At 41.8% G+C, this 24417-nt stretch overlaps 1 protein-coding gene across 1 annotated transcript in view; it reads left to right on the forward strand.

Annotated features, from left to right (window-relative positions):
- rnf144aa (ring finger protein 144aa) overlaps nt 1-22267 on the forward strand; it is a 34725-nt gene extending 12458 nt beyond the window's left edge. Inside the window, exons 2-8 of the mRNA XM_020640708.3 lie at nt 7846-7996; nt 9791-9895; nt 11383-11443; nt 13170-13386; nt 14868-15015; nt 16070-16159; nt 18290-22267. Of these exons, the coding sequence (XP_020496364.1) occupies nt 7862-7996; nt 9791-9895; nt 11383-11443; nt 13170-13386; nt 14868-15015; nt 16070-16159; nt 18290-18421 (888 nt within the window). The 5' untranslated portion in view covers nt 7846-7861 and the 3' untranslated portion in view covers nt 18422-22267. The remainder of the gene's footprint in view (nt 1-7845; nt 7997-9790; nt 9896-11382; nt 11444-13169; nt 13387-14867; nt 15016-16069; nt 16160-18289) is intronic.
- Nucleotides 22268-24417: the final 2150 nt, after the last annotated feature.

Genomic DNA, 24417 nt, shown 5'->3' on the forward strand with positions numbered 1-24417 from the left:
AAATTCATCCTTTTAACTGCTAAAGATAACACTCAATGTGAATCTCTCCTATGCAGTGTTTCCCCTACCATTATGTTAGAGGGGCGGCCCGGATGGATTCTAAAAAAAGTGACTGGATAGCTTGGAGTAAAAAGCTTTGGGGACCTCGTAGACAACATAAGTGACAGACGCCTCATCTTCTTCCGAATGATGCTTGCTTTTGTTGCTCATATAGAGGCATCAGTGTTCATTTCAGTCAGTTTCATAACCAGATAAAAACTGCCCGCAGTAAGTTAAATATTAGTTTATTAATAGAGTTTATTTATTCTAAATCATACTCCAAATATACCCATAATGATATTTTCCGACCAAAGTTTTATAGAGGGAGAAATATTATTTGGGGATCAATGGCAGGAGATCAGTTAAGAGGAAATGATCAATCAGAAAACTACATTCCCATGGGATTATTAGTGTCAAACTACAGAATCTTTACCTGCAGTATGATTTTCCCCCTTTTCCTGTGTCATGTGTGTTCGTGGGTGTGTGTTGTCTTTGCGTTCTGTTTGTGTGTTTGATGCATTGCACACTGGGAGCCTTCACAACAAGGTGACGAGAAGGCAGCAGGCAGTAAAGGTGAGCCAAGGGAGTCTGGAAAAATGGACGAAACTGGCACATTGCAACAGTCCCCTTCTTTCTTTCTTTCTTTTCCTGTCACTTTCTCTCTGTTCTTTGCCACAGTGTACACAGAGGGAATATGACAGGAAGGAAACTTCAAGGCCTTACTGTACTAATTGGCCATGAAGAGAAGGGATGGTCTGTTGAGGGGGGGAAGGGAAGGTTGGAAGGAAACAGGGAGGGAGGAACAGAGGACTGGTTCAGTAAGTGCTTATTAGTCCTGGAGCTAATGTCATTTTTTTTTTCCTTTTTGTTTTACTTAACTTAAGAAGTGCATTTTAATGTGCCAAGATTTGAGGTGATGGATGTGTGGATTTGAGGTGATTTAAATCATTGCGTCTTTGAACATATTTCTGTGTTTGTGGGATGCATTTACAGCTGCGAGACGATGGGACATGGTTGTAGCAGTTTGCCAGACAAAAGGGTTTACAAAAGCGAACTAGAGCACGGATTAAGTTTCGCTTATAAGGCCGGCCATATTCGCTTATAAGTCAGCTCGTATCATATCATGCTTCGCACTTCATTAATTCAGCTGCAGCACATAATAACAGAGTCCAACATCCACTGTGACTCCAGGTAGAATATCAGCGTGTGTGTTTGTCTTCAGCTGGACACCCTGTGGCCTTCAGTACTCAGTCTTTATCGCTGTCTCTCTCACTTGTCGAAGTGGTTGACAGCACATTCTTGCACATCAGCTGAAGGACGGCTTTGTGCGCGCGCTGAAAGAATGTACATCTCTGTGCATGATGCATGTGAAAGACAGAGAGAGAGAGAATGCGTGGGCTGACTGCGGTGGCACATAAGCAAACAGTTTGCAGCTTTCTTTCAAACCAGCCATCAGCCATAGGTGAAGGGTATAAATAGATTCTTATGCAATGCTTTGATGGGACATTATATAATTACACACAGTAAAAGGTGGGAACCTTTGTGTAAATGAGGAGCTAAAAGGTTTTTTTCCTCCTTTCTCTCATAATTCAAGTTCTCTTTCTATTCGAGCAAACGCTGAGGTGGTGTGCACACACTGCTGCACACAAGGAGCACTTAATGTAGGTGAGTTGACTTTCCCACGAATGTAAAGCCTGCTTCGCTATGCAGACAGAGGCTTTGTGTTGCATGAGAGCATCGCTCTCTCGCTCCTATCTCTGTCTGAGTCTATGCAGGTGAGAATTTCAGATTTATTCATGTTCACCTGCTAAGAAGCAGACTTTATTTTGAAGGCCGATTGATTCCAGTCTCCTGTGTGAAAACTGACAGAGTAACATGGCAAACACTGTTGTATGAAATATCAGTGAGCATGAGAATTCAATGTACAATTGTATAGAAGAAGCAAAAGGAAACAAGTTTTCACATTAAAAAAAGTTGGAATGTATTCAGATTGAAGACTTCTTGCTTGAATTTACAGAAGAAGGTTGAGTGTTTAATACATTTGACAATGGACTTGGACTTGAGCTTGTAAAGGGCTTTTCTAGTCTTCTGACTACTCAAAGTGCTTTGACACCATAGGTCACAGCTACCCATTGACACACTGATGGCAGAGGCTGCTTTGTAAAGTGTCCATCAGAAGTAACTAATCCCGTTCTTACACATTCATACGCTGCCAACAAAGCAGTGGGGGCAAATCAGGGTTAAAGGCTTTATATGCAGCAGATGTCACCCTTGAGCACCAGCATGAAACCAAAACAACTCATTGTTGTGTTAGCATGCTAATGATAGCGATCTTTATTATGCTCGTATCTTCACACTGCATGTAAATTTACCCGAAATGAGCGTGATCTAGAAACACAGTTAAGCAGTGAGTACAACTTTTATTTGCGAGGGGATGAGTCAGCCGGCCGTCCCGCCCGGCTGTCCCGCCCGGCACTATAAACAAACTGAAGATAAGACTCTGAAAACATCACAGATAGTGGAACTCGGGTGATACAGAGGATATACTTGATTTTTATTATATTCAAAAAAAAAAAATCACATATAAAGCCTTTAAGTCTTTCCCAAAAACAAAACTGACATGTTGCTGCAGGAGCTGGGGATTGAACCCCCACAACCTTCCGGTTGAGAGACGACCAACTCTACCAACTGAACCACAGCCGCCTCAAAATAAACAAAAAAAGAAGCTCAAATTCATAAGGGTTCTTGATGGATGAGCGATGCCTACCTATGCCATATCATAAACTGTTCCTGCAGTACTCTAAAGATCAGACACAGTTTCATTTTCTCATGATTATTAAATAAAATGCCTCCTTAAATGAACTCACGGTCTTGTGGTACAGTAAGAGTAAGGGGAGTAAAATTCGTTGTACGTTTATACAGCATGAGCTCGCTAATAAAGCTGATTATGATTCTAAATAATCATAATCCTCTGTACTGTAGCTAATCAGGGATTGACTGTTGCTGGTTTATACATGCATCACCTAGAATTGAACATAAGTGTGTTATGCAATGTGTGCATGCAAAGGTACGCATGGACAAGTTTCAGCACCGCTCAGTGCGATATGAGACGTCTCTTAAAGCAGCATGTTATCCATGAATTTAATCAGAGCTACTATAACAAGAAGGACACAGGATACAGTCATCCCCCCCAATATAATGAGTTATGCTAATGTACAGTGTGTGAATGTGTGGCATTGTAAGTAGCATTTGACTGGAGTGAGGACATTCAGTAATTTGTTTTTTTAGATTAGAATAAGTGTTTAGGGCTACAGCTAGCCATTTTCTGTAGACTCTAAAGTTACCTTTTATTTTACACAACATGTACCATATATTGGAACCAGCTTTAATGGATGGTTTAATGTATACTGCAGAAAAGTAAACCCATTTGCCTTCGTCTCCCCTGAGGAGCTCTCCTCTATTGCTCCTCCATGACCACTTCCACGGCTCTTACGCAATGGATTGTTATGTGCGCCTGTCTGTGTGTGTGTGTGTGTGTGTGTGTGTGTGTGTGTGTGTGTGTGTGTGTGTGTGTGTGTGTGTGTGTGTGTGTGTGTGTGTGTGTGTGTGTGTGTGTGTGCCCGTTCGTCTTTTGGATGTGGATTCATAAGATCACGAGCGCTGCTGTATCTAGATGATCTAAGTGATGGAGACTCCCTCTGACTAATGACTGACACATGGTAACCACAGCTCAGGATGGATGTTGAACTCCTGACTTCATCGATTTCCAGCTCTCAGACCTGACCTTTACTGATGTATACTGTTCTGGAAGGCTATATTTGAAAGAGAGGCTCACATGCACTGCTTGGAATATACTGCGTGTGTTCATGTGTTTCTCAGTGATAATGGACCGTCTAGTTAATAATGCAGCAGAGCGATGCCACTGCACCACCTTTTTCTCTTGGAAACTCGTTTTCCCTTTGTCGCTCGGTCTCCCTACCTCCCTCACTTGTCCTCTTCAGGCCAGCCTTACTAAACAATTTCATTTGTCCCCATCGACCCAGTCTGTCAGCATTTACACAGCCGACATCAAGTGTGGGAGGGAGAAATAGATTCATTTGGAAAAGAAAGTCCTTCTTTCTACATTGTCCACTCTTGGTGATCGGATACTCATTTTAAGTCCTGATACAGAATCTGATTCCATCAGTATTTTGCTGATACTACTGTGATTTTTTTTTTTTTTTTAATTACAAAAATGACTGCCACCATAGTTTTATGGTTTGTGAGTGGCTCAGTTCTCGCTGTGAGTTTCATGTCCCATTATAATGTCAAAGCAGTTCTGTAATAATTAATATATTATAAGACCATCAGTGTTTCCCCTAGGTTTACAGCGTTGGTGGGGGGGGACACGCCGACTTGCCGACACAAACACTTGAAGGAATCTTGGTGTTCATGGGTTACTTTTAATGACAGCTGTTCTTTTCTATCGTAAAAGGTATCCTTAAATGACTTCTTTCCCTGATTACGGACTCTATCCACTATCCTATCTCTACAATTAAGGCACAAAAAGCCCAAAAAGAAATCTTTAAAAACAAAATAATAATAATAATCTTTTTTTTTATTTATTTTTTTTTACTTGACCTTCGGCTCGCCCCCCTAATATAATGGTAGGGGAAACACTGACCATGATATACTGTTACATCACAAGGACTGCTGGAGTTCAGTAACTTTTAACAACGGTTAAAGAATTTCAGGCCTCTTTGTACCTGCTGTCAGTCAAGTTGTTGGTGGTTCTGTGAAGAGACTTTCCCCGTTCTCCATCTTTTGGTCTCAAGCACATATCCTGCTAAACTTGGCAAGAACGTATTAAAACATTTTTAAGAATGATGCCCGTGTAGGATGAACTTTTGCCTCTAGGGCTCACCTGTGCAGCTCTGCTTCCACTTTGATTTAATCACATCAGCGCTGAATTCCTCTTTGGTGTATTATTTTGGACCACCAAAGCACACGCCTTCCCACTCAAGCCCCCTGAGGGCCATGTTTGTAAGACTGCAGCTCCATCCTGATAACAAATTGCTGTTTTAAGCAGTTTTATACGAGTTTAGCACCTGAATAATAGATCCTCCTCACCGCTCAGTGTGATGGATGGTGGATGGATAGATGGATGGATGAGTGCCAGCTGATTTCAGTGAGTCAGACATGAGGTGCATCCCATTTTTTCTTATTTCTGCCCTCGGATTTTCTCACTCTAATTTTTTATCTGTCCTCCTACTTAAGACACCACGAGGAGATGAAGAGGAGGAGGAATTGAGACAACTGGATTCAATCAAAAATATATTTTTCTGCTCAAACATTGTCAAGAGAAACAAAGGGCCTATATCTTTTATTACACCTCCTTTTTGGCCAACAAAGATGATGTAATTTTGTGCATTATATATTGCATAATATAGAAATCAAACTAAATAATGATGTTTCTACCTAGCATCATCGATAACTCTGTGAGTCTAAACAGGAAACTACACCATATCCATTTTCACTGCTGAAATGAGACCAACTAAAGATTTCTCAAATAAAATCACCATCAGGAAAAAAAATGGACTCTACTAATCACTTTAACTGTGCTTGCCTTGGATGCATGCAAAAACACATTTTTTTTAAAGATGCCATCTGCCTTCTGAATCCCTCACTTAAAACACATCCAACAAAGTTTTTTTTAAGGAGGAATTAAAAAAAGAAATCTTCTGGCACCAACATTCCTGCATCTATCTTCTGTCTGCCTCGAGTGAATTATAGTCATACACCTCATTTGTAACAGCTCCTGTTTCCAATCAGTCAATAATATCCAATGACTTTGAGTGTCCTCTAATAAAAGACACACTTCCAGTGAGGATGCTCTCGTATATCCTCACTGAAGTCTCCGATACGGGAGCCTCTTTCTTCTCTCCCTGCACCACTGAGCAGCATTAACAGAACTGACATGTCCTCCTCAATCCATAGTTTTCAGTGCTTAGTGGGGTCAGAGGAATAAAGAGATATGCAATGAAAAGTCAACCAAAGGTATGACTTCCTAGTTCTTATGAGGAAACCGTAAAACCTCAAATACCTGCCTACCCAAAATAAACCCGGGGTTGGGCTGCATGTTTGATAAATAATCACTTGGTTTATATTTAGTGTCAATCTGGGTTGAACTGTGACTATACGTCACAGTTACTGATCACTACGCTGACCCTGGCAAAACAGTAGCACCTGGATTCTGTCATTTGTCAAATTTGCTGAGTAAAAAATAAGGAGGAGCAGCAGCAAGAAAAAATAAAGCTTAACTTTAAGTTAACTGTTTGAGAAAGAGGCTATAAGGTCAAAATGCTAACAGGAAGAAGATAAAAGATTAGCTGGAGCTTAATATAAGCCTGTGCAAGCACAAAATGCAAGCACAGACCTCTCAGTATCCTGCATGATGACCAGGATATCAAGTACAGATGTGGACTGCTGCTTGAGTGGGCTTTATAGATGTAAAAGAGGTTGAAATATCAATAATAAGCAGGGTTTTTTTGTCTTTCATACTAAATTTGAATCTGCCTTTAACAACAGAACCTGTGCTCTGGCTCTCTCTCTCTCTCTCTCTCTCTCTCTCTCTCTCTCTCTCTCTCTCTCTCTCTCTCTCTCTCTCTCTCTCTCGCTCTCGCTCAGTGCAGCAGGTCGTCCTGGCCGTGCATTCTCGTAAAATTAAGATCAAATAAGTGATTAGTAATTTATTCTCTTAATCTGTAGCCTAATTATGTATACTGGTAGAAAAATACAATCTTATCATTGATGATAAAAATATGTTTGGTCCTTCTTATATAGATGCCTTTTTCCAAATAAAAACAGGACGTCGTCATCATAAACTGCAGTAAATGAAAGCCTGGGCTGTTTATTAGTTAATAATATTCCTCATGCAAGTATCATCTGTGACTTGCCTTCACCTTGCACCCTTATCAAGTTGATCCTTAGGGGAATGCAACACTGTGCCCTCTTCCTCATCCCTTATCATTAAATTAGTTTTTGAGAGAAGTGTATCATATCACTGTTTCTTATTCCTCTGCGCTCCCCTCGCGGAGTAGCACATGCAGACAGCAGAAGAGTCCACGGAGCGATCATGTGAACTTTTCAACTTCTCTCCTCCCACCCGCCCTCCTTGTCTTGTCTAATGCTGCACACCGAGGCAGACTGTACCGAGCAAGCCTCAGTGAAACCAAGCCACTATCTCTATCCTTCCTCCATCTATCTATGCCCCCTCCACTTCCAAACATCCTCCCTCAGCCTGGTTGCTAAGCAGCACAGGGGGAGTTTGACAGTGTTGACGTTGTGTGCACAGGACCACTTCCTGTAAACAGCCGAGTGCTCTCTTCGCTCTCGGCTACCGAGTGAAGGAGAGAGCGAAGACGAGGCGGCCTAAAATAACCCTCCGACTCTCACAAAGGAGAAGCGATGACGCGGGGTGGAGGAAAAAGGAGCAGTCATTTCTAACTTAAGTGAAAATTTCACTAGAAGCTGAGATAGCTGGAGTTTCAGGAGCTTTTTTAATGTATTTCCTTTTTTGCTAAGCATGAGGCCTGGAATAAAAGTAGACACAGCTGACTAGGTAGCCACCTTGTTTTTGTAGATGCAGTTCTGCATACAGCAGGCCTGTTTGCGAGTGTGCATCCTCTGAACACATTTTGGATTTCATATGTAGATGGAAACAAATTAAAGTGAGCCAAATATAGTCTTGTTTCTCAGATTGTCCTTACTCACAATGTATTTTGCCTCATTAACCATACCCGTCCTTCCGTCTCTTCTGTGTTGCAGCTCTGTGGCGGTGAAGATGACCACAGCACGGTACCGTCCCACCTGGGAGCTGGCCGTGGATCCCCTGGTCTCGTGTAAGCTGTGCCTTGGAGAGTTCCCTCTGGAGCAGATGACCACCATCACACAGTGCCAATGTGTCTTCTGTACACTGGTGAGAAGGAAAAAAAATCAATGAAACAAAACATGATGTCCAAAACCATTTTCAGGAAGCTAAAAACAAACTGATGTCTTCAATAAGCCCCCCCCCCTAAAAAGATGCAGAAATCAAGTTTATACAGTATGAAAGAAATCCACATCATAGTTCTGTGTCGCTGTAATAAAATCAATAATGATTGCCACACCCATTACCAATCACTGGAACTAGACCGGTCCAGAGATGGAGAAACAGTGACCGAGAATGAGCACTAAAAATAGAAGATTATTCTTAGAACACAGTGTGGGAGGTGGCGGTAATGATCAAACTCGGTTAATACAATTTATACAACAGAGGTCAAACTAGAACACAAGTACTGACTGACAACCCACTTAAGCTACTTTTCACTGAACCATTAAGTGTAGATATATTTAGAAAACTAAGCATTTGTATAGTTTAAAAAACAGAAAGCTAAATAACGAGAGGAGATACGTCTGTTTCTAGAGAACTGAGGCTGATTAAATGGGCATGCCAGTATAAACAGAAAATCTTATTTACTGAAAACTCAATCTTTTTCAATGTTTTTTTCCAGCTTTGTAAAAGAACAGTCCGGACTTGTGTTTTGAAAAATGTAACAGAACAACCAAAGGCGTCTCACTGACTTCCAGAGCAGTGCTAAAAGCTTCAATTGCTCAGTTAAAGCTTTAAGCAGAGCAGCAATTAAAAGTTTTCTTTGTCCTGTCTGAGGGCAGCGGGACAGCCTGAATTTATTGTAGCATAATTAGGTGGAACTAGAAGGCAATTCTTGGGGATGAGACTGTTATTTAGCGCTGTTTCCTTCACCACCTAGTTGCTTATTTAGCCTGTTAGCCATGTGCTACACATAGCACACTGAGTTGTTGTGTTTGGCTGGAAACAGCAGCATGTTATGGTAAAGGAAACTAAAAGTGAAGGCTGAAACTAAAGTGAGAAAGTGAAGCTCAGGCAGTAGCTCAGTCTGTAGGGACTTGGGTTGAGAACCACAGGGTTTCTGGTTCAAGTCCCGGTGCGGACCAAATTATGAAAGTGGGTCTGGTTACTGGAGAGGTGCCTGGTCACTTCCCGAGTGACTGCTGAGGTGCTCTTGAGCAAGGCACCAAAACCCTAACATGGGGGGCTCTGACATCTCTTCATAAATGCATGTTCACATGTTTGGGCATGTGTGTAGTTCGGGCCTATGTGTGTGAGTAGCATGTCTCTGGAAACAGAGTGTAAAACCTGAATTTTCCAGTGGGAAAAGTATGTAAATTAAAAATTAATTAGAAAAACGAAAGACAATGAGCTTAAAGATGCTAAAAGGCTCTGCTCTGGGTTTTGATTCTATACCTCTGCATTATTCTTTATCATTTCTTACTGCACTGTACACAAATTAAAAATTGCAGCTTTGAATTTTAAATATTTTCATCACATACTTTCACCACATACAGTAACATAAACACCACATACATCTGCCTCTTTTTTCACAGACAGAGGTCAAAATACTGTGAGGTCAGTTTTTGTTTACCAACTGTTCTGACTTGGATATTTATCTGACTGTGTGTGTGTGTGTGTGTGTGTGTGTGTGTGTGTGTGTGTGTGTGTGTGTGTGTGTGTGTGTGTGTGTGTGTGTGTGTGTGTGTGTGTGTGTGTGTGTGTGTGTGTGTGTGTGTGTGTGTGTGTGTGTGTGTGTGTGTGTGTGTGTGTGTGTGTGTGTGTGTGTGTGTGTGTGTGTGTGTGTGTGTGTGTGTGTGTGTGTGTGTGTGTGTGTGTGTGTGTGTGTGTGTGTGTTCTCAGTGCCTGAAGCAGTATGTGGAACTCCTGATCAAAGAAGGCCTTGAAACTGCAATTAGCTGTCCAGACTCTGCCTGTCCCAAGAGAGGACACCTGCAGGAAAATGAGGTATTGATAAAAAGTCAAAGTCCGATTTAAATGCACACATTACTTTTTTTCCTTTCTGTAGTGACATCCCTGAACTCTCCTGTGGCTCATGAATGTTTCTTACAATCTCCAGTATTGCTCTCGGACTTGATCAATGCAGCACATTTCAGAAACATAGGTCTTTCTGTTAATGGATTAATTAATATATTTACAGAATTTTAATTGGAATGTATTCAACCAACTGTTCTGTGTGCGTTCAACAGGAATGTGTCTTTGCCCGTGCGAGTCCTTAGGGCACATTTATTATAGCCTAAGTATACTTACAAGCCGCCTTGCATCGGTCTCTTCTATCACAGTACACTCGCCATCTCAGATCGATAAACTTGTGAATAATCTGCACCTGCTTGAGTTCATATTGCAAGTAGCGCCCTGCTCTGCATAGAGAGAGAGAACGTTGCTTTCTTCATGACATGCATTGATTGTGGTGCTTCATCTTGTGTTTAATATGAACCTTCTAATGCTGTTTTCAGTTTTTTTGTGCAGCTGGTTGCTGCTGAAGTTATTCAGATCTCTCTTAGTTTCGCTACGTTATCACAACCATTTTCACATCTTTTTATGTCGTTTAAACTACTTAAAGCTCTCTCATCATAAGCAAGTCCATGTTTGTAAATGTATTCAAATGAATGCATTCACCGTTCTGTGAATCACACCCCTGATCAAGTAATGTGTAGAGCTAAGAATTCATGTGCTTGACATTAAAAAAATGAATCAATCAATCAGTGACTCTACAAGTCAGTTTTCCCTGTCATGAACCTTACACTTTTTTTAATTAGCACATAAAAAAAGATCCAACACATGTGCGGTTAGTTTAACCCCTGTACGCCTCCTCAAAGCTCAGGCTTCATTCAAGATGACCACTGCGCTCCACCTGCCATAGGTAGTGTTTACTTCATTATAATGAGCCTGGCTTCCAGAGGTCAATCTGCGGGCGAAGCGCTCCTCGTCCCACGGGCAGTTTGTTTGATGGACTCCCTCACTGTCTCACTTGGTCTCACAGGCCCGTCGGCACAACATAACACAGCATGGCTCAGAACAGCAAAGCACAGCCGCATGTTTCTAATCAATCAGTGTCACTGGTCCTTAATGAAACCATGGTTACTCCTGTCAGTCAGGCAGAGCATGCCTCATCCCTGTCTGCTGTGACAGCTATGCCTGCACCTTGTAATTGACTGCTCTTTCACAAAGGCTGAATGCTCATTTCATCACCCAATAAATGAGAACATTGAAACTTTAGTGGGCACGGGTACGCACCCTGACTATATTTTCTTTTTATTCTTAGAATAGCATGAAATGCCATATTAGTATGCAAATTGTAATTTTGATCTTGTTGAAATTTGAATTTGACATTGAGAATTGAGTGTGTAATTTCTCCTTGCAGCTTCTGCCCATAAATATGCAAACTTACCTGCTGAGCTCCCTCTCTCCTCTCCTCTCTTCTCTCCCTGTAGATTGAGTGCATGGTGGCCACGGAGATGATGCAGAGATACAAGAAGCTTCAGTTTGAAAGGGGTGAGTCAACGCAGTACGTCAGTGTCACCTCCACAGTTTCTCAGCGTGTGGGCTGTATGTCGCAGACACACGTGAGCCGTCCTGTCCTCCAGGGATACTGTAGTTCACTGTGACACACAAAAGCATGATGACAACCCCGGCTTTTAAGTGTTGCCTAAGTGCTGCCGGCTCCGTCTGGAGTCACTCATTCATCCCTTGTGGACTTTTGCTGCAGAAAGATGCTACAAGGCAGCCGCGGAAAGATAATTGAATAGGCTTGAGCGACGATTGTTTGCTGAGTAAATTGAGCCCTTTTAACTCTGACGTGTGTTGACACTAAACAGCAGTCAACTAATTCAGAAATTAGTTTGAATCTTTAGGCTTCTGATAGCAAACATTCTGGATTTAATACTGCCTTACTCCGAAATATCATGCAAGCAGGAGATATTCTTGTGACAGGTAGTCAGGCCTTATATTAGTCTGATTTGCACTGTAGAATTCTGACTCACGCCTGTCAGCGTCATCGCCGTGTAAGACCATTTCCTATCAAATATGCATGGAAGGGGAAGCCTCCCAGACTTTGTTTAAAGAGATTCTAATAGGATTGGTTCGGCTCTAGACTCATAAAGTGTCTGAGTGACTCTGACGGAGGCAGGTCACTTAGCATAGCATGTTTTAGTCAAATCCTTTTCATCTGTGCTGTGGTGTGCAGCTGTGTGTTCAGTGTCTGCGGTTTGTACAATAAACATTAGCCCACTGCTAAAAAGCCTTGCTGCAAAGATAATGGCAGGCCTGTGTCGCTGTGCTGCGTGCTGTCAGTGCAGACATGCTAATCAGTAACACTAGAGTTCCCTCGCTAGCAGAGAACACCATGACGAAGCTGGGCTATGACTCGCTGATGGTACTCGCCCTGCAGGTTTCTCCACCTACACACAGGCACAAATTGTACTCAGAGCATGCAAATGACTCTCACAAATAAACGCAAAGACGAACACATGTATGGCAACACACAGGGAGGTCCTGCAAATGTATACAAATCCTGGGAATGACTCAGAAAGAGTTGTTGATGGCGCCTGGATAAGGGCACTGAGCCGTCTCATCAATGTCCCGCTCCAGTCAGGCAGAACAGGCGCTGTAACCGTTCCATATTTCTCAGGCCGAGCCAAAAGTCCAATGGAATGTGTGCACTGAGTTCTTGGCTCGCAATGCAAGAGGACGGAAGTAGAGGATACAAGGGCAAGTGTGTCACGCTATGAACTGAACAAACTGGCCAAACACACAAAAATAGTATCTCTTTCCAACCTACAAAGTAAGAGACAAGTTACAAATGTTCAGCAGAATTGGGAGAAGCTGTGAAAGTTTGTTAGTCACTAACTAATGCAGAAAGAAGAAGATATGACACATTTTCCAGCATAAGCAGTTTGTGTGAATTCTCTCACTGCACCCTGCAAGGCCAGAAAAATGGAATACAACATTGTATTTTTTTTAAACTAACCTTGGAGAGTTTGAAATCACACCCTGCAACGGACACATTTTCATTTAAACCCACCCTCTGGAAAGTCTTTTACACTTACCTTATCCCGTTGTGTGGAGAGAGGTTTTGTATTTTCTTTAGCTGTTCACTGCTGGGCATCCACACACATTTCACGGGTTCCTTCTTCCAGTTTTTCCTTTGGGACTTGGATTTTCTGATGCTTTAAAAAAAAAGCTGCTGTCCATGACACTGGCACCTGTTTTGTTCCATCAGAGGTGCTGCTGGACCCATGCCGGACGTGGTGCCCTTCCTCGACCTGCCAGGCTGTGTGCCAACTAAAGGAGGCAGATTCCCCAGCGATGCCCCAGCTGGTCCAGTGTGCTGTCTGCGCCCTGGAGTTCTGCTCGGCCTGCAAGGCCAACTGGCACCCTGGGCAGGCCTGCCAGGAGAACAACCTGCCCATTACCTCCTTCCTACCAGGAGAAAACAGGTAACGTATGTGACAAGCTCATACAATGATGCATTTGAAAATGTTCTCTCTGACCTTTTTTTCAGGGCTAGATATGTTACGACATTTTTACAAAGGTTAGTGCGCGCGCCCCATGCATGGAGGCTGTAGTCCTCCAAACGGGCGGCCCAGGTTCGAATCCAACCTGTGGCTCCTTTCCCGCATGTCATTCCCCACTCTCTCTCTCCCTGATTTCCGAGTCTATCCACTGTCCTATCTCCCCATTAAAGGCACAAAAAGCCCAAAAATAAATCTTTAAATAGACCATCATGTGCTTTTTTTGAATTTGAACAAAACGATTACCCGTACTGCCCCACTGTCGATACACTGCAACTTGTAGCAACTGTAAAGTTTTAGCTGATGATGAAACAATAATGATAAAGTCTCCACCAACTGAAAAAAAGAATACTTGGGAAAACATTCCAGCTCAGTTTTTTTTAATCATCTGTATATTATTAGACCCTCTTCATCCCCCTTAAAAGATCTTTCACTGTGATTTGATATTTTTCGGCCAGTATAGGCTGCTACAGATGCATTCCAAATCAAGATAATTATTTCCTTAAAAACTGGAAATTCAATCAACACGTCATGTCCTGCTCTCCTGAGCTTCTTCAATACAGAGCTGCAGTCACTGAATGGCTCCTTAAATAACAAACTGACAGCCGCTCTGGCTGCTCAGTTGGGCATCAGCCAGGACTCGAGCACAAAATAATAGGCAGATAAAACAATCTGCTGAAGTGAAAGCGCAGTAAAGCGGTCTGGGATGGGCTTATTATTCATTTTAAGATGGAGGAGCTGTCTGTGAGGTTAAAAGGAAGGCTTCTCTGAGACATGTGCAGTTGACCTGTTTCTTTGCGATATCCTCTTACTCAAACGTCATTAGCTCTGCAGAGCTTTCCTCTATCTGCACAGGTCCCGGAGCGAGCTCAAGGGGCCACAGTGGAAAGAGGGAGAGAGGATTAGCAGGTCTGCTCTTAGATGGTCTCTCTGTGTGAACTACACCTGTTCTCTGGGAGGATTTCTTCAAAAACGTTAGACCCCAAGTGTTTCATTACAGCTCTGATCACCTCCCTTGTTAGAAGCTAACGGGCTAGTTTGCCGTTCTACGACGTGAATGAATGACAGCTACCTGCTCCAGAGTTCACGAGTCAGCGCTTTTCTGAAACAGGAGAAAGGAGATGCAGACACTCTTGACAGCAACAGAAAGGAAGAATAAAAGTGTTGGAGGGAGTTCAATGTAATTTAGTGACTGGTGGTTTTTAGAAGACCTGTCAGCTCCTGAGCTACAGCTATCCACCGTTTCAAACAATCCTGTTACACCAAAGATTGTAAATATTGATCGCTGCGTTAAAGCCATCTCATCCACAGCACCACTTGTAAAGTGACTGCTGAGTGATTTTGGATTTTCTGTCCTGTTAGGAATATAAAACACTTACAGCTGTGTCACTCTCTCTTCTCTGCAGCTCTTTCTATAAAAACGAAGAGGACGACGCACCGATCAAGCGCTGTCCCAAATGTAAAGTTTACATCGAGAGGGACGAGGGCTGTGCACAGATGATGTGCAAGAACTGCAAACATGCCTTCTGCTGGTACTGTCTGGAGTCTCTGGATGTGAGTTTGATCCAAATAATGACTTTCTTCCTTGATGTTCACATCAGTAAAGACCAAGACAATGCATGTTTGCAATATCTTAAAGTTGCTTGAGTTTTGTATTGTAATGTTGTGAGGAGTTGTTCTGATACCAGTTTTGAAATGGTTTGACAGCTACCACCTGAAACTTCTGTTTCTAGCTGAAAAAACAACACCTATATAGTTATTTATCACATGACAATTACCAACAGCAGTTTAGGGTTGCGTTGATACTGTACGTAACATTAGCCAAGCTCTACAAAATAAGTCAGTGTTTGTCAGCACTTATTCCCCTTTATTCACCAACCTGTTCGCTAAAGTTAAACACCTCACACCTGCGGTCTGTCCCGCAGACACATGTTAAGACTCGTGGTGATTGTGCGTTTGAGGCGGTAGCACAAATCCTCTGGAATTCTCTGGCCATCTTGTTACCTTCTTCTGACTCTGCTCCCTTCAGTATTCATTTAGGACAGTTTTTAGCAGGAGCCATTTAAGGATGTGTCCTTTATTTCATGAATGAATGTCAAGTAGATAATAAAAGGACGTCTGGATGTATTTGTTTATTTATCTAAAAGGTTGTCTTCTCTGCCAGGACGTACAATAAGGATAGCAATGGTGTTGTTTAAATAAAAGGTTGGTAGTCATTTTTGTTTTAGGTTTTGGCTGTATTATTTGATGGGAACTTGGTATCTTATTTTCATCAAGGAAAAAATAGTATTTCAATATCTTTACTGTTGTGTTTGCACACTGTGATAAGCCTTGATGTAGACATCATTCGTCTCCTTGCGACAGCAGTAGCTGTCACTATCAGGAAACTGAAGCTTCACTTTGACTTGATAAGAAAAGAATAAGATGTATTTGTTTTTGGTTTAGTATGAGCCATGATGCCGTTCATAATCTTAATTGTGTGAGCACAGTCGATTGCTCCTCGCAGGTCATTAAAAAAAAAACAATTTCCTCAGACGAGCTCATGGCTTCTTTAACACTGCTAATGGTCCATCGTTATCTGCTCTGCGTCTGTGTGTTTGTCTGACAGGACGACTTTCTCCTGATCCACTACGACAAAGGGCCCTGTCGAAACAAACTGGGCCACTCCAGGGCATCTGTTATCTGGCACAGAACACAGGTGAGCAACCCATCGCCCCCCCACCCCCCCCCCCCCCCCCCCCCCCACCCCCACCCCCTCGCCTTCCACACTCATCCAGGACCCCCCCCCCCTCCCCACACACACACACACACACACACACACACACACTGCAGCATGTGGCTGTACACGTGTCCAGCCTCTTCCTCTCTCTATGGCTCATTCAGTCACAGGCAGTGATGGGTTAGTATTATCTTCAGTGCACAATAGGAAAAGGACAGCTTGATGTGCATCGAACAAGTGTCTCGTGGCCAGTGTCACGAGGTTTCCTGCAAGCTTATTATGTCCTTAAACTAACAAAAGGTTTACATAACCAGGCTCTCGACAATGATAGGTAACCAAATTAAATGACAGATTACATATAAAGGATTGGATATGACATGTCATTTCCCTTATGTGAAATGCTGGATTACGCATGACTTTCCACATGTAATGAAGCCTTTTAAGCTTATGAAAGATAAATTTGTTGTTAAATTACCAAACTGCTCCGCTATATCTCTCATATAATCTATTATTTGTCGCTGTTCAACATACTCATTATTTAGTCAGCATTAGCATACACCATGGCATCTGTTGCCCAGTGGGGCAGGCTGAGTCATATGATTACAGTTCAGGCAGCTATAGCTTCAGCACTCTGTGTGTCTTTGTCTCTCCCTGCTCTCCTCATGTCACCCTCACCTCGTTTCTCAGCATCTAAAAAACGCACTCGCTCTCATTCCTTCATAAATACGAGACGTACCCCGGAAAAAAAAACAACACAACAACACATCATACCTCCCTGACTGTAACTGAGGACGTCTGTGTTTCCATGAGATTCATACTGTCAGTTCAGAGAGAGGGAATGACCTAATCATGTTAGCATCATCAGGGTCTGTTTATCTAAGCAAAGTGTTCCCAAATACTATGATTTCAACTAGAATATAGTAAGAGTGACAAAGATTAAATGTGCCCTTTTGGGTAATCTGTTTGCAGGCAGTCCTGTAAATATGTTGGTTTGCCCTCAAACAGGAGGAAAGCTATGGGCTATTATAAGTCACTGTTGCATGTGACTGCCTGTTATGTATGCCATTTTGTGGCTCTTGACCCGCTGGTTTCTGGCTCCCCCTTGTGGCGAATTTACTGACCATGCTCATAACAGGAAAGGGAAATGTAAAAGAAATAATTTATCATGATTTACAATGATAATGTTAGCATTATCGGACTATTTGTATGCAGGATAAAAAAAGAGATGTAATAGTTGTTTAGGCCATTTTATAATCTGTTGGTGTTCTGTTCACTAACCACATTACAAACACACACAAACAGCTTTCCTGCTGGTCCTGTTGGAACAGAGACCGTAAAGCTCTCAACAGGGCAGTCTGTGTGTCATTCTTTTGACTTTTAAAGGATAATGTCACAAGATTTGAGTGATTCCTTACAACACACTAACTTCAGCTCTGCACCAACAGAAAGCAAACAATACATCGGTACACATTTGACATAGATCACAAACATAGCTGTGACTAACGTAAATACTCCAGTGAGTTGATTTTTTTTCAGAGCCTTAGCACTAAACAATAAAAGACAGAATACATTCCTGTCTGTGTGTGTCAGTGCAGCTCAGCTGCATTAACATTGTTGCTTAACTAAGTTGCACTCGATGACATGAGTGAATCAGGCCCCATGTGTTTTCTATCGTTATGACAACAAGGCAACTGTCCATTCAGCATGAATGAAATAAATTGGTGCTATCAGGAGACGTAGTCACACGGACAAAACCACCCATTTTATTGCAAGGTTTCTGGGCAAGCAAAGCTTTTTAATGTTTTTTGTTTTGAGGCTTTGTATGCCATCTGCTGGTCAATCTGTGGTGTTGCAGTTGCTGGGTAAGATTCAGGGCATTAGTCTCTACAACAATGGTTCAGTACAAGTTCCACAGTACAATTATATTTAAATAGTGCATCAAACGAGTCATTAAGCTTCTTACTATAGTCTAAGATGTGTGATGTATCTATTTTTTTTGTCGATAGCTGTTAATTGCTTTGCTAAAGTAATGTAATAGCATTCCCTCTGTCTCCCTCCTACTGTTTCAATTGTATTTAAATGAATGTTTTATTTTTGCCCTCTCTACAGGTTGTCGGGATCTTTGCTGGCTTCGGCCTGCTCCTGCTGGTTGCCTCCCCCTTCCTCCTCCTGGCCACTCCCATCGTCCTCTGCTGCAAGTGCAAGTGCAGCAAAGGCGACGACGACCCGTTGCCAACCTAAAACACGCTGTCAAAGCCGGAGCGGAGAGCCGCTTCAAGGATGGGTCATCTTTTTTTTCCCCTTATCACCCCTTTACGTTCTTTTCCTCCTACCAGCTTTGAGCGCTTCATTTTTTTCGGGCTGAGCCTGCAGCAGCCCGGGGCCGCTTCTGGATCCATCGCTCTGCATGAGAGAGGCGTGGAGGTCAAGTGACCACTCAACTGGGCCTGAAGAAGAGGTCCAAGGTCAAGGAAGGTCGATCTTTACAAAGGACTACCGTGTCCTTGTGTGTGACGTTGGTGGTTTGGGGACGTGGAGATAGTCGGGGCAACTTCGAGTGGACCTTGATGGGGGTTACTGTTGTGTGGGGTATTTTGACAAACTCATTTAAGGCAAAGAAAAAAATCAAAGTTCAGACATGCTTTTTCTTGTATGGACAATATCATGCAAGAACCTTTTACTTTATTGCTCTATTTTGTCAGTTTGTCGTACGCAACAAAAGCTTTTTTCCCCTTCACCACGCTCAATGTAGCTCTACAGCTTCAGTCCGTAGCATTAGAGTCACACCACGCATGTTTGGTGTTCACTCGATTTGCACACAGAGCGTGATTCCTGCGCCATGCTCACGACTGAGGTCGAGATGAGAGGCTGTCGTCACTCTCAGCTCACTGTACAGCACGTCCTCTTGATGATGTCAATGTTTTATAACCTGTTGCTTTTAATAGAACCGTGCTCAGAGTAGTGTCTATGTGTTGTACTTTTCAATGTTTTCCAAACTGTAAGGTACACTTGTTAAAGGGGATTGCCACTCATGGCAAACAAAAAAAAAACACAAAAAAAAACACATACAGCTTGAGTTTTATAACCAAATGTTTTTTTAATTTTAAAATACTTTTGCCATCAAATTCATATCTTTTACACGCATTGTAAGCATCTTTTAAAGAGAAGGACTTTTTGTTTGTACATTGTTTTTTAAGATAATAAATTGTCCTCATTTGAGTGGCGTTCCCCTTTAAATTCAGCATCAATGTGAGAGTCTATCAGAGGACTTTATATCCACAGTATGTGGAAACATTTTAATACTTCATAAAAAGAGATGTCACTCCCTTTACTCTCAGTCCCCCCTGGTGGTGGTTCAGCCAAATAGAAATAAATAGCCTTAAATTGATAACAGCCAAAATCTGGCATTTCCCCCCCTGTGCATTAAATTTAAAAAAAAGAAGGAAATCCAAATAATCCCAGGGAAAGCAACTGCATTTAAAGCATTGCAGACAGTCAGTGAAGCCCTTTATATTCAGATGATTCTATGATGTCGTCCATATGCCACACTGTTAATAGCCATACTGTAAAAAACTTCTGTTCTAAGATGATGTTTGGTGTGATTTAGGGCCTCGATTCCCATGACCTGTTTCAACAGAAAAGCTAAATCCACCCAGCAGTTCAAAGACTATACCTTATCTCTTCTTGGCGTAACAAATACTTCTGGCCCAAATTGCAAACTTGCATATGTTAGTGGTCTGAGTGTTGATGTTTTGTTCTGTTGGTAGTTACACTTCCAACAACAAGCAGCTATGTCCTCGCAGGGATGCTAGAAAAAAAAAAAAAAGTCAAATGTAAAAGAATTTTCCATTTTTGGGCGCGTATTGATGAAGCTGCTCTATACTAAATCACTTTATCTATGCAAGTTTGTACATTATAACCATTGTTAAGAGGCTGTGGATTGGTCAGAGTGGACGGTGTGATGGGAAGGTTCATACAGTGAGAATGGCAGAATGTCTTCATACATGTGCTTATCATGGCGTTCATTCAGGGAATCATTCACTGGCTGTTTTATTTCAGCATCTGTCTTGCTGTTAACTACAAAACTTTTAGCTTCATTTTAAATTTGTGCTCAAGAAAACTGGGACGGAATTTGGCAATTTTTTATTTGGAAGTGTTTCTTTTTATCGGGTTTAACTTCACAGTCTATGTTGGTACAGTCAGACAAGAAGGTGAAAGTGTTCAGTCCTACGTTATGTTAAATGCTTAAATAAAAAAAAAGAAAATGCATAGCCATTCTACCTTTTTGAAAAAGCCATTTGTTCCTACTTACTTCCCCTCCCCTCCTGGTGTGAGTTACCAGTGTTTATGTAGCATTTCATGATGTTTTGGCTACAGTAACCAAAAAAAAAAAAAAGGTGGGCATCAGTTAGCAACAGTAGCTAATCAAAGCTAAAGAGCAGTTGATCAACCCCTCAGCTCGCCCCTCTCCTCGTAAATTCAGCCCTGATACTCACTTTTATAAGACTATTAGTAGCCTAAACTTTAGAATCAATTCAACCTGTAGCCTGTGTTGCTTTCACTGGCCTCATCTACTGTATGAGCATGATTCATTAATATCAAAAACAGTCCAATTTCTACCTTTGGAAGTTTGGTGCTTTCCCCTCTAAAACGTTTCAATTCCACAAGCTTTTGTTGTTTTTAAGACAATCGTGCCAAGCAGCTTTCCTGGAAGGGACAAAGGAAACGGAGCATTCTACTGTATGTGCATTTTGACCATGTATTTGTAACATATTAAGAGTTTTTACAGGGTGGAAACTATTTTATCGCTTCTTATGTAAAAGCTGCACTACGTATGGGGTTTCATTGTTTTTCTTTTCTTTCTTTATATGATCTGTGATGTGTGTGTGTGTGTGTGTGTGCGTGTGTGTGTGCGTGCGTGCGTGCGTGCGATAAACTGGGGAGTTTACCAGCTGAAATCAACATCAACTCATCAGAACAGTTAGATACATATGAAAGAGTGCAACTGAGTCAGGGCTCTGATATCAAAGAATGATTTGAAAATAGTGCAAAATATTCATTGAAACATAAAATATCATTTGAGGTCTTTAAGGGGCACAAAGTAACTGCAGAACAGCATCATGGCAAATCAACTTTTTTTTTTTAACACATTCTTCTTTGTGTATGCTCGCACCACTGAACAGGTCGATTCTGTAATATGCAACAAACATAAAAGGGCCAAACAGCAGACATTACAATCACTGCAGTGCTGTGTTGCACATATGATTTTTTTTACAAAAGGGCCAGACGGGGCTTTTCAGGGCTCCATGATGCAGCCTGGACGAGCACAGGGATCGGAGGACAATTTGAACCGCTTTTGATTTGGCGCTTTGACATGAAGCAAGGTAACACTGATATTACAAAAGGCTGAAGATCTACTTCGCAGCTATCTTAAGATCAGGATTGGTTATAGGCAGCAATCTATATTTTATAATCTGTTGTGTCAAGAGATGAAGCTGCATGAATTTTCTCTGACTTCTACATGTTAAATATTACAATATTGTAGCCTCTAAAAGATCTTTGGAATGGTAGCGTTGTCACTCTATCACCCAACTGTCAGGTTTTTATTTTGGAGTTTGATTATTCCCCCTCCCACACTGTTTCTTTAACAAACTATGTCGTCATGTTCAGCCATATGATATAAACCATTTGTCAGCCTTCCTCTTTTTTTCAACAGGTTGGCTTCATGTGTGTGACTTTTTTGTTTTTTTCATACATTGTAACATCTAGTTTTGTTGTATTTGCATTATCTGTTTTAAATGGAACTTTTCAGGCCTGACGGTCAAATCAGTTCCACCTCAGTAAAGTGGGTTTTAGTCAGAGGAAACGCTGTCTGTACACAAGACTTCTGTCTGTTACGACGGTCAACAGTGTCACCATGTAGGCAGTTACTGAGGGGTTCATTTGACCCGGGTGATTTAAAGATATCTGCATTGTAAAATGGCATATTTGGATCAATTCTGTACAACTTAGAAATCAGCATCTCAGTACACCTACAGTTCCACTAACACTGTGACACCAGGTATTAAAGGTTGTTGTTTTTTGTGATCTCGCTCCTTTCATTTGGTCACTCCAACCTATAAAACTTTTAACATATTTGCATTCAAACATACCGTGAAGATGTAGAAAGTTTTGGTGTGAAATGGCGCCCTCTGGTGTTCAAAGTGGTAACTTGTCCTTTCCATTGACGAGAAGACCTGCACACAGTTTATGGAAGATGTGCACAAATGATAAAGATCAGATAAATAAGGTATTAGAAATCTGCATTAGTCACTTTAAGATAAGATGAAAAACAACTGTGAAGCTTTATCCAAGATCAACACAAAAGTGAACATATCTTTATTTACCCCTTACTTCCAAGATTACAAAAAGAACATTTTTACTGTGAATGGTGAAAGCGTCCTTTTTAAAAAAAATCTTTTTGGGTAGCATACACCATCTTATAATAATTAAATTAAGTTTGTAATTCTATGTAATTTGGTAAATCTCGTGAATTACTTGTGTCTTCCTAAATAGGCAAATCAATACGCTGAGTCATACAAATAACTGATGCGATTTTTCTTGAACCTTGGGAGACATATTTATCATTTCATCCTCCAAACAAAGACGCTTAACATAAAATGTTCACATCCTCTTATCTAGCCTTTGTTTCTCTTGCGTCAAGCATCTTTCCCTCACAACAGTTCTGTCTGTTCTGTGGCAGGCCTGTGTGTTCATCAGACATGTGTCAGCCTTTTGTTAAGGTCTGCCAAAGAACAGGTTGTTCTCTCTCTCTCCCTCTCTGCCTTTGTGTCTACTTCCTGCCAGATGCTGGATTGGGAGCTTTAACAAGACAACCCTGAAAATGAAAGTGCAAACGCTTGGTGATATATCATCCCTCACCAGCTGTTCTCTGTTTGGAAGTCTCTCCACCAATCACTGAGCAGGACCACAGGAAGTTGCCATCTGTGGGCATCAGGGTGACAGAGTTTGTGGATGGGCGTTTGTGGAAAGCTGATGTGTTTTCATGAGCAAATGAAGTACGATCCTCGGAGAGAGGGAGCCAGGAGGTGCAGGGATGGAAATGGAGAGATGGACAGGGAGACACTGCAGAGTGCATCGCCTGGAAGACAAGAAGCTGAACCTGGGAGAAACAGGGGAGGGAGAGCCAAGCTTCACGGCTGTGAGAGGGGATAGATGAAAGAAAGGCAGACAAGGCCTTTGCACCTGCTCTGTTTAGAACACAAGGTTCTGCTATCACATGTGTGCTGGCTGCAGGCCGATCAGCCTGGTCTGAGCTGGCTTTACCGTCCAACACCTCGCTGCCAAGTCCTCCTGCTGCTGCTCCACACCAGCATCCTCTCCTCAGCTGCTCTGCACTGACACACTCACCAACAAACTTAACATCTTTGCCCTTACACTGCAGCACAAATGTAGTTCTCCAGTATTAAAATCCTGTCCAAGTCAGACATGGTTATCTCTAGTAGCACGACTATTCATAGATAGGGTATCTTAAAACAGCAGAAAAAACTGAGGAAAGTAAGTGGCTATGCATGGTTTTAGCTTTGTTGTTATACTCTATTCCTGTGGCTGCCACACCTGTTACTCGCAGGATATTATTATAAAGTAACAACATACTGTTATGTACAGTGCATACAGTACATCTAAACATTAAGCAGTTTAAACAAGACAGGTATTGCCATTTAAGACGTATTATTGTACTTAAACCAAAGAGAAAAAAGTGTTGGACAAGAAAAAGAGCCGAATAAAAGAAGTATTTCTACTTAAGTATTTTAATCACAACCTCTTAAATTCCTCTCTTAGGGGCCCCTTGTTGAGGTCACTATGTGTATGAGGCACTGCCTTGAACTCCTGTTGGAACCAGACGTGTCCAAATTATGACATTGGGTACATACAATTGCTACAACTCTATCCTAGTTGACAGGTCACTGTGGTGGCAACTTGACATAATGGAGTACACCCATAATGCATACACCTCTTTATCATCATTTCTTACCTAAATAGGAGCAAAATGAACATCATTCTCTACAAAAGGAGACTTGACTCTACCAAACAACCAGAAGTCTTACACTCTTAGGTAATGTTGTTTTCTCATTTGGTCTCATACTTTTTTTTTGTTTTGTGCAGTCTCCCCCTGCTGGCTGTTGGAAAGAATGCAAGTTTAAATCACTTCCCCTTCAGCTTTGATTTTGAAAACC

The sequence above is a fragment of the Labrus bergylta genome, chromosome 18, assembly GCF_963930695.1.
Source record: "Labrus bergylta chromosome 18, fLabBer1.1, whole genome shotgun sequence".
NCBI lineage: Eukaryota > Metazoa > Chordata > Actinopteri > Labriformes > Labridae > Labrus > Labrus bergylta.